At 41.3% G+C, this 20,535-nt stretch overlaps 1 protein-coding gene across 2 annotated transcripts in view; it reads left to right on the top strand.

Annotated features, from left to right (window-relative positions):
* Positions 1 to 762: 762 nt before the first annotated feature.
* The window catches only part of LOC149237573 (mediator of RNA polymerase II transcription subunit 25-like), a 387,887-nt gene continuing 368,114 nt past the window's right edge, over positions 763 to 20,535 (top strand). The window contains exon 1 of one of the 2 annotated variants that reach the window (XR_016246301.1): positions 763 to 1,131. Coding sequence is in view for 1 of the 2 variants with exons in the window: in XM_089372701.1 (XP_089228827.1) it covers positions 1,013 to 1,131 (119 nt within the window). In the remaining variant the exon portion in view is untranslated. The remainder of the gene's footprint in view (positions 1,132 to 20,535) is intronic. The other variant, XM_089372701.1, reaches the window with a different exon arrangement.

Raw genomic sequence — 20,535 nt, 5'->3', positions numbered from 1 at the left:
GTATGTACCATTTTCAAAAACCCTCATGTGATCTTCCATATTGGCAAAGATAATGGTGAAAAAACCTTTTGCCCCAGCTTCATTTTGATCTGTCCTTTTGGCTTGCACTTGTGCTGAATCCAGTAGGTGAGGGATTTTTATGTGGGCCAACTACCCAAGAATTTGCCGATTAAAGCATGATCTCTCATGTATTGAATGTACTCCCAAATTTGATTGGAATGCACCTCAAACTTTGGATCTACCGCTGCTTTTGGAAGGCAACTTCCTGGAGGTCTTTGACTAGTTGAAGCTTGCCTTAAGGATCCTTGTTGCTGATCTGAGCTTAGAATTTTTACAATATCATCAAGGTGAAGATTAGCTGATTGACTGAGACGATGGTTCCTTAAAGTAACTTTTTTATAGGAAGGATCCCTCCTATAGTGTTGGGGACAAAAATTGCAAAGTTAACGTGAGTGGCAAAAAAGTCAATCATAAAGCAAAATAAAGTTTTTTCCATTTCACTTAATTTTATAATTACGGTAAACTATTTCATTTAATTTTAATAAATAAAAATAAATTATTAATCATCAAATATATAAATATAAATATATATATATATATATTTTAATTCTTTACTCCCCAAAAAAGTTTTTTTTTTTACTCCCACGAAAAAGAAGAATAAGAAAAAGAAAAGAATAACGAAAACCAACCATTTAAAAATTATTTCTATTAGATGTTTTATTTCTTACGTAATCCACCTGTAGGGAATTCTCGTGTGACTTTGAATGCAAAAATAAAAAATACTCGTAGTAGCGAGATTTTGAATGTAGCGGTGAAAGTAGCTAGATTGACTATTGTTTAGATTGACTATTGCCGAAACCTGAAACCTCTTCATGCTACAAATATGAAAAGGGGTTTCCATACGCATAGTTGTATCCTCGTTTTCTCGTAAGTTTGTTTAGCAGAGGCAGAGCTATTCTCCTCAGAGACGATTCTGTTACTACGTATTACAGTTTCGATTACAGAGGTGAGGATGACAACTGTGCAAGTAGGTTCAAATGATCGACAATTGGTGTTAGTTGTCGAAGGAACCGCAGCCCTCGGCCCATACTGGCCTCTCCTACGATCCGAATACATCGACAAAATCTTGAGGTAACATAATTTTGGGACCTTCATTTTTTCTGTCGTTCGTCTAGGGTTTTCAAATTTCATTTTATCATGGCAGAGAATTATGATTCACATTTTAACTTGATTTCGTTTTAAAATTTGCATTTTCCTTACTACGCAGAAGTTTCATGGGTACAAATGCTAAATTGCTTCCAAATATCCAACCTAGAAACTTTTACAGACTTTTCCACTTGAAACAATTAATAAGATATGCATTAAAGCGAGTTTCGAAACGTCGTCTATTAAAGTTTAAGTACAACTTCAGCGACTTTGATTGCATCGAGGATGCTCTTAGAATGCCCTTTTGAGAAATGTGCTTGTCAGAGACAGACCATTTTGTAGTGCAAGCCAATTTACAGGTAGTGAACCTAGATGGAGGGGCCAATGCATTTAAGATTTATATGGGGCAAACATCGATCATCACGTGAGAGGATCAGTTAATCATGACAAGTTATAGATAAAGTTCATAGAAGGTTACAGCAAAACTACAATTAGACTGACCGAGAATCTAGAGATCGAGGAGGGCGAGATATAATTCAATAGAAATGAAGATACTATAGATAATCACATTGGTCTCATGCTGGGGTGATGTGCATCTTGATAAAGATCATCTGCTGAACTCTGGTGCAATTGATTCATATGGTGTAATGAATCTTTTGAGGTCTATGTTTTTTTTTTACCAAAAACGAGAATAGGTTTTTATATTTAAAAAATCTGCATTGTGAGCGCAGCTGTTACATCCTTTCCATCATTCACAAAGGCCAATTCTATTTGCTTTTCTTTGCTTTCTACTCCTAATGGCCTTTTCCAAATCCGAAATTTTCACATCCTTTATATCTATACTATTGTTCTTATATGTGTAAATACACCAAAAACATGTAAAATAAGACAACATTTGTAATATTGTCGTGTCCCTTTTGCGAGTGATCACTGCAGGGAGACGATCGATTTAATTATATTGAAGTGTGGCTAGGAGAACAAGGGAAACTTTATAAAAGTCACATTATTATGTATTTACTTGCCCTTGGTATTAATACCCATGGAATACTTACCCATGGTATTGGTATCCATGGAATACTTACCCATGGTATTGGGGTGGCCAAAGATTATAAAAGGGAGCTCAAGGTCATTCTTTAGGCATGTCTGGATATCTGATGGATTGTTTACTTTGGCTCTTGGAGCTTGCTTGAGGGTTTATAACCTTGAGCATGATCTTCTTTGGTGGAGCAATTACCCACCCTAGTTGATCAAAATAACTATTCTTCGGTGATGAAAGACTCCACCATAGCTAGTCTCGAAGGAGGAATCATCGAGATTCCTCATTGGGTCAATTTGTGGATTTAATCTTAATAGGTATATGGAGGAGCCATTAAAGTTTCTCATTAGGACATCAACGAATTCATTAGAGAGGTCATTGTTAGCCATCTATATCTTCAGCCAGTTGTGCCATATTGCTGGTGTCTTAATAGGTTCTCATGTATATTTAGATTCATATTTAATATAATGAGGCCGAGTTTGTTGCTTGTGCGTACTGTCAAACAAGGGTTTCATGTTAAATTGTATGTAATATGTTCGACAAAATGTCCTTACATTAATAATAAGCAGAAAATCACTGGCAATGTCATTTTTCCAAGGGTTGGTTAAAAATGTCTCGATGGTAATTGTGAAGATTATTGCAAAATTCTAGTTTGGGACATTACAATGTTATCAAAGTTGTGCATCTTGCTAGCTTGAGGGTTTTCTTGTCAAAATTGTTGGAGCCACTGAATATTATTTTGGGGCACCTTTGATCATAGGTCTGCCCCACTTCTGATTAAAATCTCTGTTGGAAATAGTACTAAGGAGAGGTGTTACTAGGCATTTACCCCTTTTTAGCATAATAGACACATTAATGACTTTTGTTTTGGTGACATTTATGAGTTATATTAATGTCATGGGTGGAAAAGGTACTTAAAAGTGTTGTACCATGTACTTTTTCTAATATTAAAGTCACTTGTACTTTATAAAGTGACTTTATGTGTAAAGTACATAGTGTACTTTTCTAATATTAAAATGAGGTGAAAAATCACTTTATGAGAAAAATAGAAAAAGGTACACAACTTGAAAAAGGTACTAGGAGGTTTTTAAGTAATGGGGCCAATGTGTGAGGGGGGCCAATTGTGATAGTTAATCACAACCACACATCTTGAGATTTGGAGATTAAATCTCATCCATTGGATCCTAGGTTTAGGGATTCAATCTTTTCTAAGAGACAAAAGGAGAAAAGGGAGGCTCATTCTTCACTTCACACTTGAGAGAGCATGAGGAGAAGAGGAGAGGAGAACTTCAAGGAGAATTTGCAGCAAGAGAAGGAGGGCTCATTTTTCTAGGAGGGAGGCAGCCATAGGAGGCACAAATTCCAAGGAGAGGCACGAAAATCAAGGAGATAGTCAACACAATTTTCGAGGCAAACAACAACACAGACATGGAGGGAAACAACACAATTTTCGAGGCTGTTGGGCATGAATTTCGAGGATTTTTCATGCGTTGAACTGACCTGAAAATCGAGGTGGAATTTTCGGGTTTGCTGCTACAGGCAGCGTGATTTTCGAGGAGGGTCCCTGCTGTCACTTGGCACAAATTTCGAGGTTCAACTGTCACTTCCAATGCAAAAATTGAGGCAACATTTGGCACAAAAGTTGAGGCAGAATTATGGGCACAAAAATCAAGGAGTTGAGCTATTGGAAAGTGCAAAAAACTCTGGGCATGAAAAATTTGTGAAATCTGAAAAATATCAATGGGCACAAATTTCCAGATTTACATTTAATGCTTCAGCTGCCAAGGGAGATAAGTACTGTGATTACTTTATGTACTTAGACTAATTTTCTCAAGCAATAAAATCCTCCTTTTAAGACCGGTTTTCCCCAAGAGGTTGTGGGGTTTTTTCCGGGATCACCTTGACCAAAAACTAGTGTTCTACATGTGTGAATGGTTGCAAAAATTATGTGATAATTTTCAGCTCCTAGGAAAGTGAAAAGTAGTAGAAGTTCTCTTTGAATGTTTACAATTAATGCATATTGAAATTTATATTAGCATGACAAAACATGTGGGTTGGGCCTAAACAACACATACAAACTTGTAAACTGGGTTAAGGGTGCAAATTATAATTTTTTTCTACAATGTCAAAACCCTGAGCTAAATGAGAAGCAAGGGTTGTAGCTGCAAGTTATGTACACTGTCGCAATCAAATCCTATAGCATGAGTAACCCATTTGAACAGTAAATTGATTGATAATATATAGTGCCAAGTCGCTGCGTCTGTTAGTTTGAATTGGACCTAGTTGAGTCAGTGGGAGTCAAACCGAGATATCTGGGGCCACGGATCTATAAACAAGAGACCCATTCTTAAGCAGGGCCAAGTTTGATAATTGAGGGTGGAACTGATGATAGTCGATACATGGTGATGCCGATTACCGCTAATTACTTGAAGGGTTGAATTGGATTACAAGACGTTTTAATAAAGGGGTCTGGTTGCCCTCTCTATAGCAAGTCACATACACGTTGGAATACTAACTTGAGACAATGCGAGGGTAAAATTAAAGGGTCGAATCGTGGTGTATAAGTATCAATTGTAGCCCAGATTTCCCTTCGATGCAACCAGTTATGACGAGAGGGTTGATTGAGAGAAATCACCACAAGTTGAGTGAACAAATTAATTGGGGGGAGGGGGGTGAAGGCCGTGTTTGGTTTGTGTGGCGTGGCCATCTACAGAACTAGGGTTGAATCGATTTGTGTATTGTTCACTACGCGGGAAGACAATGTGAAGCAAGTCGCAAGGGCAAACACATTGCTAAACTCGTTAGGAGGCTTGGACGAGTTAGTATTTGAAAGCGGGGATGCTTTTCCTAGATTGCTGGGCGGAATTGTGAAGGCAAATATCACCATTCACTAACTTGAAAAGCAAGGAAATATAGAAAAGGGCTCAAATTAATTTGGCAGGAGCGTGAATGCCAACAACTGGGTGAATTGGAAAAAAATTGGTGTTAATCTCAAACAACATGAGTAGGGGTCGTATTGCGCACTAGGAAATCAAGCAAGATGAGCAATTCCTGAGGACTCAATTGATAATGCAAGTGGCCAAGAGTTGGGTGTCGAGTCATATCTTGCCAGTGGTTCGAGTCACTCATTGAAGATCGAGCTAGCAAATAACATACAATATTCTTGTAGCAACAATAATCCTGTAGTAGAAGTATGAGCCAACCACATACAAAAAGTTTGCATGATCGCGAAAGCCTCTAAAAGAGTATGGGGAATAACTACTGAGGATAGACATATTCTTTGTATTCATTGAATAAAGGGTTTCTTGTTCTGAATGTGCAAATATTTGGAATGATGTCTCTGTTGTAATAAGCAACATAATTTTTTTTTGATGAATGCGGTAAACCCCAAAAAAATTTGTGTGATAAGTGTGTTATCTGTCTAAAGGGTATATTACAGTTTGATGAGGTTCAACAATGGAAGGTAGATTACTTTTGACATCAAGTTTCATTGCCTTGATGGAGTTTTTGCAACAACTTTTTAGAGCAGGAGATCAACTTGGACAGTTGTCTCCATCCAAAGATGTCCTTCTTAGCTCGTTGGAGGAGGTGACAAGGCAATTACAAATGGTGGGACAACCACCTTCTCAGTTGACTCTAGCAGCTATGGTTCTAGCAGTGACTCACTTGGGTGAGGACATGGTATTGAGGCATAAAGATGGAGAGGTAAGGCTTGTTGTTGTGTATTCTCTGAGTGAAGTTTTAAGGGTTACAACTCCTGAAATCCCTTATAAGGGGGATATAATGCGGAAAATATTTCAGCTGATTGTGGGAAGCTTTCAGGGGCTAGATCAAATGGACAATCCATCTTTTGGCAAGAGGAACAAGATTCTAGATTTTTTAAAATTAATGGCAGAGGTAAGGTCATGTGTTATTATGTTTGACTATGGTTATCATGATCTTTTTTTACGATTGTTTCTTTATTTCATTAACGCTATCAGTAAAGACAATGGCAAATCCATTCATGAGCACATGAGAATCATCACGGTTACAATTATTGACGAGTGTGATGAAAGTGATATTATTTTCCAACCCATCATATCTTTATTATTGGTTGTTCAGAAACAAAAGCAAGTTGTTTCTACAGCTGCCTATAATTGGATACAAGATGCTGTCAAACAATGTGAAGGGAAGCTAAACCCTTGCTTGATGGGGAGTTGGTAGGGTTCAAACTAGAGGAGATGGATGAGCCTTGTGTGGAAATTCAATCTTATATGGCAACCACAAACCATGAGGAGGACAACTGTATCACTTCACTGATCTCTTCTACAGGACTTTCCAATGATAGTCACTAGGAACATACTCAAGAAGGGATTAAACATCTTAAAGGAGGTCTTCTAGAGATGAAGGAGAGAACCAAGATGCTCAAGGACACCATATTACAGCAGGACAATGAGCTTATGTTCCTTGTAGTTAAGTGTGCTAGGTCAACTACCAATCTTACTCGTGTTGGGAAACAATTAGAGTTTCTAATGAGGCAACAAAAGAAGCCTACTTTGGAGCGCTGTGGAGCAGTCCTCTTCAGGGGTACATAAACAAGGCTTGCAATACCATGAATCCACATTTGCATAGTGGGGAGGTGAGTTGGTATGAGGAAGAAGGAATCAACTTTTTTCGATTGCTTTTATAGGTTGATCAGGACCATGAGATAGAGCTTTAGTATTTGAGCATTCCAATTGAAATCATGGTGGTGCAACATCAACATGGTGGGAGTATTCCTTGTGTTGGATACACGAGGTCTTTTTCAAGAGTTTCTAACAACTAATGATGATGGAAGACATAGTTTGTGGGAGGTTATGGACTCTAAAAGTAATATCATTCTTGTTGATACTTCCTATTTCAAAAGTCCATTTTGGATGGAATGGAGAGAGATTATGAGTTGGTATCCCATTGAGTTAGTGATGTTTGAAAAGATATTTCTAGCTAGAGGTATAGCGTAGCAGGAACCCTCGGATATTTGGGATGACAAAATCCTAAATGGGCAATGGGATCCAGATGGATCGTGTCATCATGTGGCAAAATTTGACATTTTGTCTAAGATTCATGTGATGCAACAATGATTTCTCAGAAATGGTCGGGTTGAGATATCAGGAGTAGTAGGATCAGATAGATCTTTTGATAAAGTGGTGGGGTGCACTATTGGGTTTATGGAGAGCATGGATGGCATTGTTACAAGTATTTTATCCAGGAGATCAACAACATGTAGAGATTGGGTATTTCGCTTAGGGATGGAGCATTCAAATAACAAGTTTGCCTTTGAGTTGAGGGATGGACACCTACAGGATGACGAGTATACAATAGAGGACGACATCATCTGCTTAGTCCCTGAGTCCACACTTAAGGACAAGACTATGAGAGCGTTCCATACTTCACTATTAATACTTCATCCCTAGGATTGCGCATTTACAATTAGGTTAGAGAGAGGTTCTAAGGGGAGGGCCTCAAGGGTGTTATGTAGGGTGATGAGATGGGGTGTATGACTTGTCAACTGGACATATCGAGGCATGATTGTTTGGTATGCTTATTATAGGACTTGCCTAATCTAGATCCGAAATTGTTGAGTGTACTTGTGTACCTTATAATAGGTCTACTAGAGTTGCAGGGCTGTGGTTATATTAATAGGATATTTGACTGGGTGAGCGAGTTCGCATGTCCTTTCACGATCCCATCAGCCCAGGGGGCAGGATTATTTGGCATTGAAGTGTGCAAGCCCCATGATATGTCTAGGTATAGTCTTCACGATCAGGATAGTAAGATCTCCAGTGTGTGAGGATGCTCTCCATTTGGTGGATTGGGTTTTAGGGGAATCGATGATTAGTGCAGCAGTGACATCCCCACTGACACATGAGGAGATATGCTCTTCAGATTTACTAGGGATGATTTTGAGGGATGTTTCACACTATAGTGGATCCACTTGTGTCCGAATGATACAATGGTATATTTGGGACCCAGGTATCGAGGGATTTATTGATGGTTGGATAGTACAGTAGTAGAGAGTGACACAATGGAACATTTGGGACTCGGGTATGGCATTGCTTGAGGACAAGCAATCTCGAGGAGGGAGGACTATCATGTCCCTTTTTTGAGTGATCACTACAGGGAAAACAATTGATTTAATTAGATTAAAATGTGACCAGGAGAACAAGAGGAGCTTTGTGAAAGTCACATTATTATGTATTTACTTTCCCATATTGGTGCTCGTGGATTACTTGCCCATGGTATTGATACCCATGATATTAAGATCCATGGAATACTTAACCATGGTATTGGTATGTATGGAATACTTATGGTATTGGGATGGCCAAAGATTATCAAAGGGAGCTCAAGATCATTTTTTAGGCATGTTTGGATATCTGATGGATTGTTTACTTTGGCTCTTGGAGCTTGCTTGAGGGTTTATAACCTTGAGCATGATCTTCTTTGGTGGAGCAATTACCCACCCTAGTTGATCAAAATAACTAGTCTTCAGTGGTGAAAGACTCCACCCTAGCTAGTCTTGAAAGAGGAATGACTCGGATTCCTCATTGGGTCAATTTGTGGATATAGAGGACCATCCAGGTTTCTCATTAGGGCATAAACGAATTCATTGGAGAGGTCATTGTCAGCCATTTATATCTTCAACCATTTGTGCCATCTTGCTGGTGTCTTAATAGGTTCTCATGTATATTCAGATTCATATTTAATATAATAAGGTTGAGTTTGTTGCTTGTGCTTACTGTCAAACGAGGGTTTCATGTTAAATTTTATGCAATATGTTTGACGAAATGTCCTTACATTAATAATTAGCAGAAAATCATTGGCAATGTCATTTTTGCAAAGGGATGGTTAAAATTGTCTTGATGGTAATTGTGAAGGTTGTTGCAAAAATATAGTTTGGGACATTACAAATATAACATTTTAGTGATTTGACTCTGGCAATTTCTGTTCCGTTCTTGACTTTCCTTGTTGAGGAGTGGCTGACTCGTTTAGGTCTGGGACTACTTGAGCTATTGTTGGCATTTCTGTACTTCAAATGGAGGCATCAATTTTTCTTGTGTCAATTGCAGTATGGAGAACTTCTATTTGTTGACAAAGACTGGCTATCTCATCTTTGTTTCTCTAAATTAAGGTCCTCTGTTCGACAAGCAAATCCATGACTATCATGATTACATTGATACTAGAGGCTGCCTGATTGAATTTTAACTGCTTTATAAGGAGTTCCAATGTAATTGGTTAATTTGCTCCATCAGTTGTTGGGTTTCAAGTCTAGAAGATTTTTCTATCACTATGTTCCTTTCCAGGACTAGACCAATATGACCATATACACACAAATTTGCCTCCCTCCCGATGTACTCACCAACACTATTGCAAATTAAAGAATTCCAATTTGACTAAGCACGTAGAAATTTGTGACTTGTAGTGAGCTGGATCCAAACTAGATAACAAACTTGATCAATTGATTCTAAACTTGATGCTTTAATTTGGTGCTAGTATGCTATCTAAGTGAGATTATACAGTTCCTTGAATCCAACGCTCAATGATTGTCGCGGTCTTATCAGAACTGGTCATCTTTGCAATTGTTGCAAGACTGAGCTAGAGCCCCTATATGTTGACCTGTTGGATTTGTACCCCTTTAGAGTTAAGACTTAACAATCTAGAAATACACACAATGGTTTTCAAACAAAAAGAAGGCAAGTTGTAAATTCTTACCACATGCTCTATGTCCGGAGCTACCAGTTGAGCTTTGGACTTTGCGAATTGTTGTTACATCTAGCTAGTTTGCGAAGATAGGAGAATGGCTCGCTTCCTCAAACCATACCAAATGGTTAGTTTTTGGCAACAAGTCCACATAGCTCCCTACATCATGGATCAGAGTTTGGCCAAATGTTGAAGATTGCCTCTAAAGCTTCAAATGTCAGTCTCTTGCTACATTGCAACGTGAAATTGGAAGTTGATCAACCTCTTGAGTGAGAGATATCATGGAAATACGTGCTATCCTTCATTTCTTCCCTGCTCATGCGTACAAATTTGAGAACCCTCTCTTGTGTGTTGAGGTCTCAACGAAAAACATAGTTTGCATTGCCTCATGCACTCCTTCACTTGATGCCCTGGAGTGGTACATCCCTTGTCCTGAATTGGTGTTTCACATTGCAGTATTTAGAGAGACGTGCATGAGGCATCTTGTCCTCCCATCCATTTTCTTTGTGAATTTAATTATTGCATGTTGTGGGGCATTAAAGTTTTCAATATGGCACTTCCTACTCAAGGCATTGATGCCCGTAGGCTTGGTCATAGTTCTCATGGGATGTGACAAATTCCCATATTACTGTTAATTTTTAATTCTTCCATTACTAAGTGTTGACGGTGTTGGACTCGCCAACATTCAGGGGGTCTCCCTGATGCGAAGTCCCAATTAGACCTCACATCGTTTAGAGTAGGAGCCCCATCCGGATTATGGGCCCGACTGCTATGTATCCTTGTAGATTTTCCTTGGCAGTTCAACACAAGAGAGTAATACACAGGTATTTCCGGATCAGCAAGTGAGTATGCCTTGTGAAATGTTCAACTGCAAAAAGTATCAAGGTCCTATTGATTTCTGGTAGCATCGGATGTGCTCTTAGCCTCAAAATTTGCAGGGAGGCTTGGACACATGCATTCCACAATACCTTGAAATCGTTTTGGAAAATTCCACCCAGAGACAATTTTATTAAAATAATTAATTATTTTTAATGGGTGCCTAACTCTAAACTTAGGAAATTAAAATAATTAAAGGATATTAATCTAACTGTGGGTGAAACTTCTAGAAGAAGACGAGGATCAAGCCAAAATGATCTGAGCCATTGATTAGGATCTAATCTGGACCGTTGGTTCCCAACATAAATATTATAAGAGGAGTTGGTTCTCAATAGAAAGATTATAAGAGGAGGCTTGAGGGGCATTTGGAAGACACATCAAGTAGAGATCAGAGGATCGAATTTCTGAAGCACAACAATTGTCGGAAGAGGAATTCAAAGTGATCTTTTGTAGTGAGGGGCAAAGATAGTATCTGGAGGGAAGTTTTTCCTGGGCTAGAGAGTACAAGGCAGAGAGGGTAGAACGACGTCCAGAGAGGCTAAAGCTGGGCCATGTAGAGATAACGCAGTGGCAACGCAGAGCCTGAAGGGAGATCAAATTCTTGTTGAGGAAATCAAGTTTCAGAAGCCGGGAGCTAGGGTGTGAGATCGGGAGGCTGAGAGCTGAAGTTTCCAGCCAGCAGAGGGTCAGAAGGAAGAGCAACACAATCCCCAATAGAGGTGACACAGAGAATGCGTGGGGTTGACGTAGTTCTGTGCAGAGGCTGATGCAGAAGGGACGTAGAGGCTCACTTCCAGTAGATCAGAGCCAAATCTTCTAGTGACAGGGTGAGATCATCTCACTATTTCGTTTTGTCCAGTTTCTCTCTGCATCGGATAGCCACTTGGGCATCCAACTAATTGTACTCAGAATTACTACTGCATAAAATAATAAAACCCTTAGCCGCTGCACCGGTTTTCCCGCATTGGGTTTTCCCGGGGACATTTGTCCAAAAATAACTGTGTGATATTTAGTTCTCTCTTGTGCAGTATTAGTTTCCGTAGTTTTATTTTGGTGTAGGCTGCAGTGTATGTATTTCAGTATTTGCTGTAGAAAACTGCAAGTAAGTTGTTCAATTAATTTAACAAGTAGGTGAAATATAATCAGTTTGCTGCAGTGGGAATCATGTAATTGATTTTTCACATGGTATCAGAGCACAGATCGTGAGTAGAAGAGCTCAAAAGCAGAAAGGAATAGGAGTCCGAAATTACTGCAGAGGTAGCGCAATTCATGGGCCAAGGAGGTCGAAGTTTTGAGGAGAATTCGATTTCTCCAAGTGAGTCGATAGAGAAATTCAATCTCCAGATCGAAGCTTTCCAGAGGCAGAAGTGAGCAGCGTATTTTTCCTTGTAGAGCAGATCTTCAACTAGGACGCAGATATTTTGCAGCAGTTGCTGGCAGAATAGCGTTAATGGGAGAGGGAGAGACAATAGAGGGAATTTCTTCCTTGGAAAATTCCTAGCCAGGGAATTCGAATTCTCATTTGCTGAGCAGCAGCAAGGGGCAATAGATCTATTGACTCCATCAGGGAGTGCGTAGGCTAGCCTAGCAACATCGCAAAGGAGAGAGGAGGTCATTCTACTTTTTCGATTGGTAGAGATGGCAGCCAGTGGGTTGAGAGATCAGGGTTGGTTGGATGGTGCATCCAACTATGTGATCTGGAAGGCAAGGATGTCATGCCTTCTGGATGAACATTTTCTCAAGATCTACGTCGACAGTGTGGTAGCTGAGCCCGTGGATCCAGATCCGCTCAAAAAGTACAAGGGAGAGATGGCGAAGGCCAAGCAGATGATCCTCGATGAAGTGAAGGATCATGTAGTATGTCACATCTCAGGCAAAGGGACTGCCAAGGAGATGTGGGATGCCTTGTCCATGCTATATCAGGGATCTTCCGAGCAGCAGAAGATGTACTTGGAGCAGAAGATGAGATCCACGCAGATGCAGAAGGGGGAACACATTGATCCGTTCCTTGCAAAGCTTCAGGAGACCCGTGACGAGTTGGCAGCTGTGGGGTCAACACCTCAGCCTACTGAGATGGTGAGGCTGGCTCTAAATTCAGTCTCAGAAGAATGGCAAGTGTTTGTCCAAAGCATCCTGGGCAGAGAAAGATTGCCGGATTGGGAAGGAATGTGGGCCGCTCTTCAGCAGGAAGAGATGAGGAGAGACTTAGTCAAGTGCAAACTTGACAGTAGTAGTAGCAATAGTGGGATGAAGCCCAAGGAGGAGGATGAGAATGCAACCCTCGCATCTAAGGGGCAGTAGGAGCAGCGGAAGAAGAAGAAAGATATTTCGAAGATCAAGTGCTTCTGGTGTGGCGAACTTGGTCATTACGCTACACAGTGTCCTCTCAAGAAGAAGGACAAGGACGAGAAGCATGATTTGAAGGCTGCATGCATAGATCAAGGAGGAGGAGTTTGCCATGATCGCCTAGAGTTAGGGTGATATATAGAACTTTAGTTAGAAAGAACTGCAGATGGGCAGGATCCTTGAGGAGTCCACCTCTTGGATCAATACCTTGCTACAGGAGCCTAGATCAGAAGTAGCAGGATCGACCAATGTTACTTGGTGCAGAGGAGTGCTGAAGTGACAGTTGCAGTGTCTGGAGCACCAGAGACTAAGAAGCGCTAAGCAAGAGTTGGTAGCAGTGCAGTTGGCACAGAGCAGAGTCAGCAACAACGTAGAGGCTTCAGAGGGTCAGTGCAGAGGCTAGCAGCAGTCAGAACTCCAGCAATACATGCATCATGCTGAACACCAGTTTAGTAATTTTGGATGCTTTTCCGTTGCTGATGCAGTAGCAACAACAATTGGAGAAGATTGCAGTGCAGATGCAGTGTTGGCAGTGGCAGGGATCAGTAGTGTCACAGATGCAGAATTTGAGAGGGAGTTGCAGTATGGATGCAGTGTTGGCAGTGGCAGTGTCAGCAGCAGTACAGATGCAACATTTGCGTAGTAGTTGATGGGCAGAGATGTCAGACATTAACAACACAGAGGGAGATGTTTTCAGAGTCAGAGTGATGCTTTAACAGGTTGCATTACTAGAGCACGTTCCTCGCTAAGAGGGATTGTTGATTTTTGGTAGCATCGGATGTGCTCCTAGCCTCAAAATTTGCAGGGAGGCTTGGACACATGCATTCCACAATACCCATAAATCGTTTTGGAAAATTCCACTCGGAGACAATTTTATTAAAATAATTAATTATTTTTAATGGGTGCCTAAGTCTAAACTTAGGAAATTAAAATAATTAAATGGTATTAATCTAACTGTGGGTGAAACTTCTAGAAGAAGACGAGGATCAAGCCAAAATGATATGAGGTATTGATTAGGATCTAATCTGGGCCGTTGGTTCTCAATAGAAATATTATAAGAGGAGGCTTGAGGGGCATTTGGAAGACACATCGAGTAGAGATCAGAAGATCGAATTTTTGAAGCACAACAATTGCCGGAAGAGGAATTCGAAGTGATCTTTTGTAGTGAGGGGAAAAGATAGTATCCAGAGGGAAATTTTTCTTGGGCCGTAGAGTACAAGGCAAAGAGGTCGACGCTGGGCCACGCAGTGGCAGCGCAGAGCCTGAAGGTAGATCGAATTCCTGCTAAGGAAATCGAGTTTCAGATACCGGGAGGCGGGGTGTGAGATTGAGAGGCCGAGAGCTGAAGTTTCTAGCCAACAGAGGGTCAGAAGAAAGAGCAGCGAAGTCCCCAGCAGAGGTGACGCAGAGACTGCATGGGGTTGCCGCAGTTTTGCGCAGAGGTTGACGCAGAAGGGACACAGAGGCTCACTTCCAGGAGATCAGATCCGGATCTTCCAGTGATAGGGTGAGATCATCTCACTATTTCGTTTTGTCTAGTTTCTCTCTGTATCGGATAGCCAGTTGGGCATCCAACAAATTGTACTTAGAATTACTACTGCATAATAATAAAACCCTCAGCTGCTGCACCGATTTTCCCGCATTGGGTTTTTCTAGGGACATTGGTCCAAAAATAACTGTGTAGATGTGTGTAATTTTTATTTCTCTCCTGTGTAGTATTAGTTTCCACAGTTTTATTTTGGTGTAGGCTGCAGTGTATGTATTTCAGTATTTGCCATAGAAAACTGCAAGTAAGTTGTTCAATTAATTTAACAAGTAGGTGAAATATAATCAGTTTGCTGTCGTAGGAATTGGGTAACCGATTTTTCATAGGTCCTTCTACCGAAAGGGAAGAGAAAAGTGGGCCCTTTAAAGACAAGTAATAATACTAATCTAGAAAAGGCACACGAGCATATGCATATGAATGAATCGTTGATCAACCAGCGAAATAGTTCACAAGGATGCAATGATTGTTAAATCAAATACAACACACCTTCAACAAGATAAGTACCAAAGCCACCGAAATAGTTCAATTTCCTTAGTACAAATGAAGACAACATACATTGCAAACATTCAAAGAGTAGTCTTACAATATTCACGACATATGCATGAAAACGTGCTAGCTCAACGAGCTTTTGAATTAAGTAAAAGTTCCAAGATACATTAAGACAGTGAACACCACTAGCCCAAATAGTGGAGCATTAGAGTAGTCACTTGCTCCTCCAAAACAACTATCTTCCTCTCCAATGCCTGGTAGGAGGAGGCAAGGTGAAAAGTCCTTTACATGAGCAATGAGGGTGTATATATAACAAATGGGGTGATCCTTCACCTCCCTTGTGACTCTTGGACTACCCTCATGACTGTTTGACTTCTGAATGACCTTTTGACTTCCTACATGACTTTTCACATTACATGGATGACTCTTGGACATCCACTTTACATTACATTTCCCAATATAGAATTAACATATTCCACAAAATGATGTGGCAAGTGATGACTCGTGACATGACATGACATGACAGTGTGACACTGATGACATGGACTTCAAGATGACATGGCCATGTCAAGTCGCTCTTTACTGCTGCTTTCTTTCTATCTTCTTGAGAGAAGGAATGTGCTCTTCTTCTTCCTCCTCATCATGGCTTGAAGATAAGGAATCTTCAATGTGATCTTGGTCTTCAGCTATTGTTGCAAACTGATGTCCCTTTGTCTTCTCTTGATTGATCAACTTGTCTTTGCAGCTACAAAGGTGTCTTCTAGCATGGTCTCCTTCTCCATCTCCTTCATCATCATCCTATCATAACATGATAGAGTACCTGCGACTACAATCCACTCATGACAAGATGACATTAGTCCGATAATCCCTAGTCTAAGATGCTTCATGATGATCCATTGACTGAGCTAGAACTGGGTGATAGATTGAGAGAAAGGCTCTAGGATTGTGCAGTTGCGTAGCTCAGGCAGTCAAGGGTTAGGACTGAGCCTTAAGACTACACAATGCGCAATTCAGGTTGGGCTAGGAATGTCAACTGTGCAATTGAGGGACTTAAGGAGGCAGGCTCAGGGCTTGAGCACTGAGTTTGCCCATTGCGCAGTTTTGGAAGGAGAGGAGGTCGAGTGACTGCACAGTTGTACAGTTAAGGAGTTCAAGATTGAGGCTTGAGGACTGAGACTGCACAATGCACAGTGAAGGATTAGTTGGATGTGAAAATTCCTAGACCCTAGGAACCCATATTGCAGCAAATCTGAATCTACTTCACCTACTTGATTTTTTAACATACATTATCAAGTTATTCTTTTGAATACTGAAGCAAATTACTTCTGCAGCCTACACTAATTAAATGTTTGATCTCATGAAACAGAAAATAGAGCAAAGAACAAGATACATAGGACACTTATTTTTGGACACAATAGTCCCCGAAAAAACCCAATGCGAGAAAACCGGTGCAGCATTTCAGAGGGTTTATTATTATGCAGGAGAAATTCTTGAATACAAATCTAGTATGCTCATCTAGCAATCCTTTACAGAGAAAAATACTCGCGGAAAATCTGAGTGAGTTTTTCCTCACTTCACCCGACAAAATTCTGGTTGATTTGGCACAAGATTGGCTAACCCTGACTATTTCTGCGCTGGCTCTACGTCAGCCATGCGTCACCTTCTCTGCCCTCTCGGTTCCGACAGTTCCCAACAGTTCCGACCGTTCCCGATAGTTCTGACAGTTCTGACAGTTCCCGACTGTTCCGACAGTTCTGGGTTTTGCGTGACAGACAACTTTTTTGCGTAAGCTCCCCCGGCTACTGCGCTGCCTCTGCATCAGCTCTCCCAACTATTCTGGCAGTTCTCAACAGTTTTAGCTATTCCAACAGTTCTGGATTTTGTGTTACAGGCAACTTTTCTACGTCAGCTCTCCCGGCTACTGCGCTGCCTCTGCGTCAGCGCTCCCGGCTATTCCTGCAGTTCTCGGCAGTTCCGATTGTTCCAGAAGTTCTAGATTTTGCGTGACAAACAACTTTTCTCTGTCAGCTCTCCCAGCTACTGCGTTGCCTTTGCGTAAGCTCTCCCAGCTGTTCCAACAGTTCCCGACAGTTCCAGTAGTTCCCGATAGTTTTAGTTGTTCCGACAGTTTTGGATTCTGCTTGATAGACAACTTTTCTGCGTCAGCTCTCTCGGCTACTGCGCTGCCTCTCTGCAAGCTCTCTCTGCCTCTCTGTTCTGTATTTTCCGGAAAGTCCTTCTCCTGGATTCTCTCTGCCCCTCAGCTGCAAGATCTCCCCAATCGATTTTCCTCCTAAGAACTTCTCACCTCAGAAAATCAATTTCCTCAATCTCTCTGTGTGTATTTTCAAATGAACCCCAAGCCTCCATTTTATACTTTTCCTGTTGAGTCTTCAACGGCCGAGATTAAGTCTCTAATCAATGGCTAAGATTAAAACATGACTTGATCTGCCTTCTAGATCATTCTCACCCATATTTTGATTAATACCCATTAATATTTTAATTTCCCTAAGTTTAGATTTAGGAACTCCATTAAAAATATTAATTATTTTAATAAAATACAATCCGGGTGGAATTTCACCAAACGATTTTTGGGTTCTTTAGAACTCATGTGCCTTAGCTTCTCCACCAATTTTCAAGGCTAGATCACTTATAATGCTACCAAAACCTAGCACTCCCTCTTAGCGAGGAAAGTGCTCTAGCAACAATGTCCACCTGCATGCTGCTATGTTTCTGAAGCACCTCCTTTCTGCACTGCTGCTGCCACCAACACTGTGCTGTTGCTGCTACTGTACTGCTGCCCATGACACTGCAACTGCCATTGCTGCATCTCTATTACAACACCCTCTCAAACGCTGCATCTGCCACGTTGCTAGCACTACCACTGCTAACACTGCATCCGTACTGCAACTCAGTTGCTAAGAGAAACCATTGAAAAACATCCAAAATTAGTTGAACTTAAATGTGTTCAATATAATACAATGAATGTTGGAATTTGACTGTTGCTCATTCTGACCCTCTGAATCTTCTACGTTGCTACCGACTCCTGCACTGTGCCAACTACATTGTTGCCAAATTGCTCTGCGCTGATCAGTCTCTGGTCCCAGCTACTGCATCTATCCTCCAAACACTCCATTGCATCATCTGACACTAAGTCCATCTTGCTACTGCTGAATCTTGGGTTCCTGTAGCAAGGAATTGATCAAAGAGGTGGACTCCTCAAGGATCCTGCCCGTCTGTAGCTCTTTCGAACTACAACTCTAAATCTCCCCACCTCCCTCTTGGAGATGTGGTTGCCATCTCTGCCAAATGTCGAATGACCTCCTCTCTCCTCTGCACAACACTAGACCGACCTACGCACTCCTTGCTGGAGCTTGTAGATTTGCCCCTCCACTGCTATTTAGCAAGTGAAGATTCAGACTCCTTGGCTGGAAGTCCTTTGAGGAGAAAATTCCCCTTCTATGTGTCTTCGTTCTTTTCCAAAACTGTGCCCTTCAAGCACTGCGTTGAGGCTCTGCGTCACTCCCTCTGCCTCTGCAAACTCATGAACTGGAAATCGTACCTCTCTGTCGTCTCACTCGGAGAGAGATTTCCTTGGATCTGTTTCCGGGCAAGGATTGCGCAATCCCTTCAAGGAGATTTGAATTGCTGCGAAGTGTAGCTTTCGGCCTCACTGCTCAGTACTGGATCTACTGTTCCTCACTTCAAAATCAACGCTCTGATACCATGTGAAAATTCCTAGACTCTAGGAACCCCTGTTGCAGCAAATCTGAATCTACTTCACCTACTTGATTTTTTAACATACATTATCAAGTTATTCTTCTGAATACTGAAGCAAATTACTTCTGCAACCTACACTAATTAAATGTTTGATATCATGAAACAAAAAACAGAGCAAAGAACAAGATACATAGGACACACTTATTTTTGGACATAGTAGTCCTCGGAAAAACCCAATGCGGGAAAACCGGTGTAGCAGTTCGGAGGGTTTATTATTATGCAGGAGAAATATTTGAATGCAAATCTAAGATGCTCATCTAGAAATTCTTTACAGAGAAAAATACTGGTGGAAAATCTGAGTGAGTTTTACCTCACTTCACCTGACAGAATTTCGGCTGATCTGGCACAAGACTAGCTAACCCGACTATTTCTGCGCTGGCTTTGCGTCAGCCCTGTCTCACCTTCTTTACCCTCTGCATCAGCTCTCCCCGCTGTTTTGGCAGTTCCCGACAGTTCCGACAGTTTCCGACAGTTTCTGGTTGTTCCGACAGTTCTGGATTCTACGTGACATGCAACTTTTTTGCGTCAGCTCTCCCGGCTACTGCATTGCCTCTGCGTTAGCTCTCCCAGCTACTACGCTGCCTCTGCGTCAACTCTCCTGGCTATTCTGACAGTTCCCGGCAGTTCTGGCGGTTCTCGACAATTCCCGACATTTTCGCCTATTCCGAGAGTTTTGGATTCTGCGTGATAGGTAGCTTTTCTGCGTCAACTCTCTTGGCTACTACGCTGCCTCTGTGTCAACTCTCTTGATTGTTCTAACAGTTCCCGAAAGTTTCGATTGTTCCGATAGTTCTGGATTCTGCGTGACAAGCAGCTTTTCTGCGTCAGCTCTCCCGGCTACTGCGTTGTCTCTTTGCAAGCTCTCTCCGCCTCTCCGTTATGTATTTTTCGGAAAGCCCTTCTCCTGGATTCTCACTGCCCCTCAGCTGCAAGATCTCCCCAATCGATTCTCCTCCTGAGAACTTCTCACCTAAGAAAATCAATTTCCTCAATCTCTCTGTGTGTTTTCAAATGAACCCCAAGCCTCCATTTTATACTTTTCTTGTTGAGTCTTCAACGACCAAGATTAAGTCTCTAATCAACGGCTAAGATTAAAACATGACTTGATTCGCCTTCTAGATCATTCTCACCCATATTTTGATTAATACCTATTAAGATTTTAATTTCCCTAAGTTTAGACTTAAGAACTCCATTAAAAATATTAATTATTTTAATAAAATACAATCCGGGTGGAATTTCACCAAACAGTTTCTGGGTTCTTTAGAACTCATGTGCCTTAGCCTCTCCACCAATTTTCAAGGCTAGAGCACTTCTGATGCTACAAAAAACTAACACTGGAGAGGAAAACTGCGTAGTTCTGGAGCTCAGGGGCCAGGCTTGAGCGCTAAGATTGCATGGTAACGGGTTTGCAATCCTGCATGTGGAACAGTGTTGCAGGGAAGCGGCCCCCCCCCTTGATCTTGCTCCCAATCCACGCTCCGGGTGGGAGCGACTCAGGAGCGGGTCGAGAGCGCGCTCCCTAAATTTTTTTTCGCTCCTTGCCTTTTCGAGAGCGTTTTGCCTCTTTTGCAAATTTTTTTTTGCAGTAATGTTCGAAATG

Source organism: Pinus tabuliformis, chromosome 8 (assembly GCF_031772625.1).
Source record: "Pinus tabuliformis cultivar Carrire ecotype Pingquan chromosome 8, CPIR1, whole genome shotgun sequence".
Lineage (NCBI taxonomy): Eukaryota > Viridiplantae > Streptophyta > Pinopsida > Pinales > Pinaceae > Pinus > Pinus tabuliformis.
This window is presented reverse-complemented; position numbering and strand designations above follow the sequence as displayed.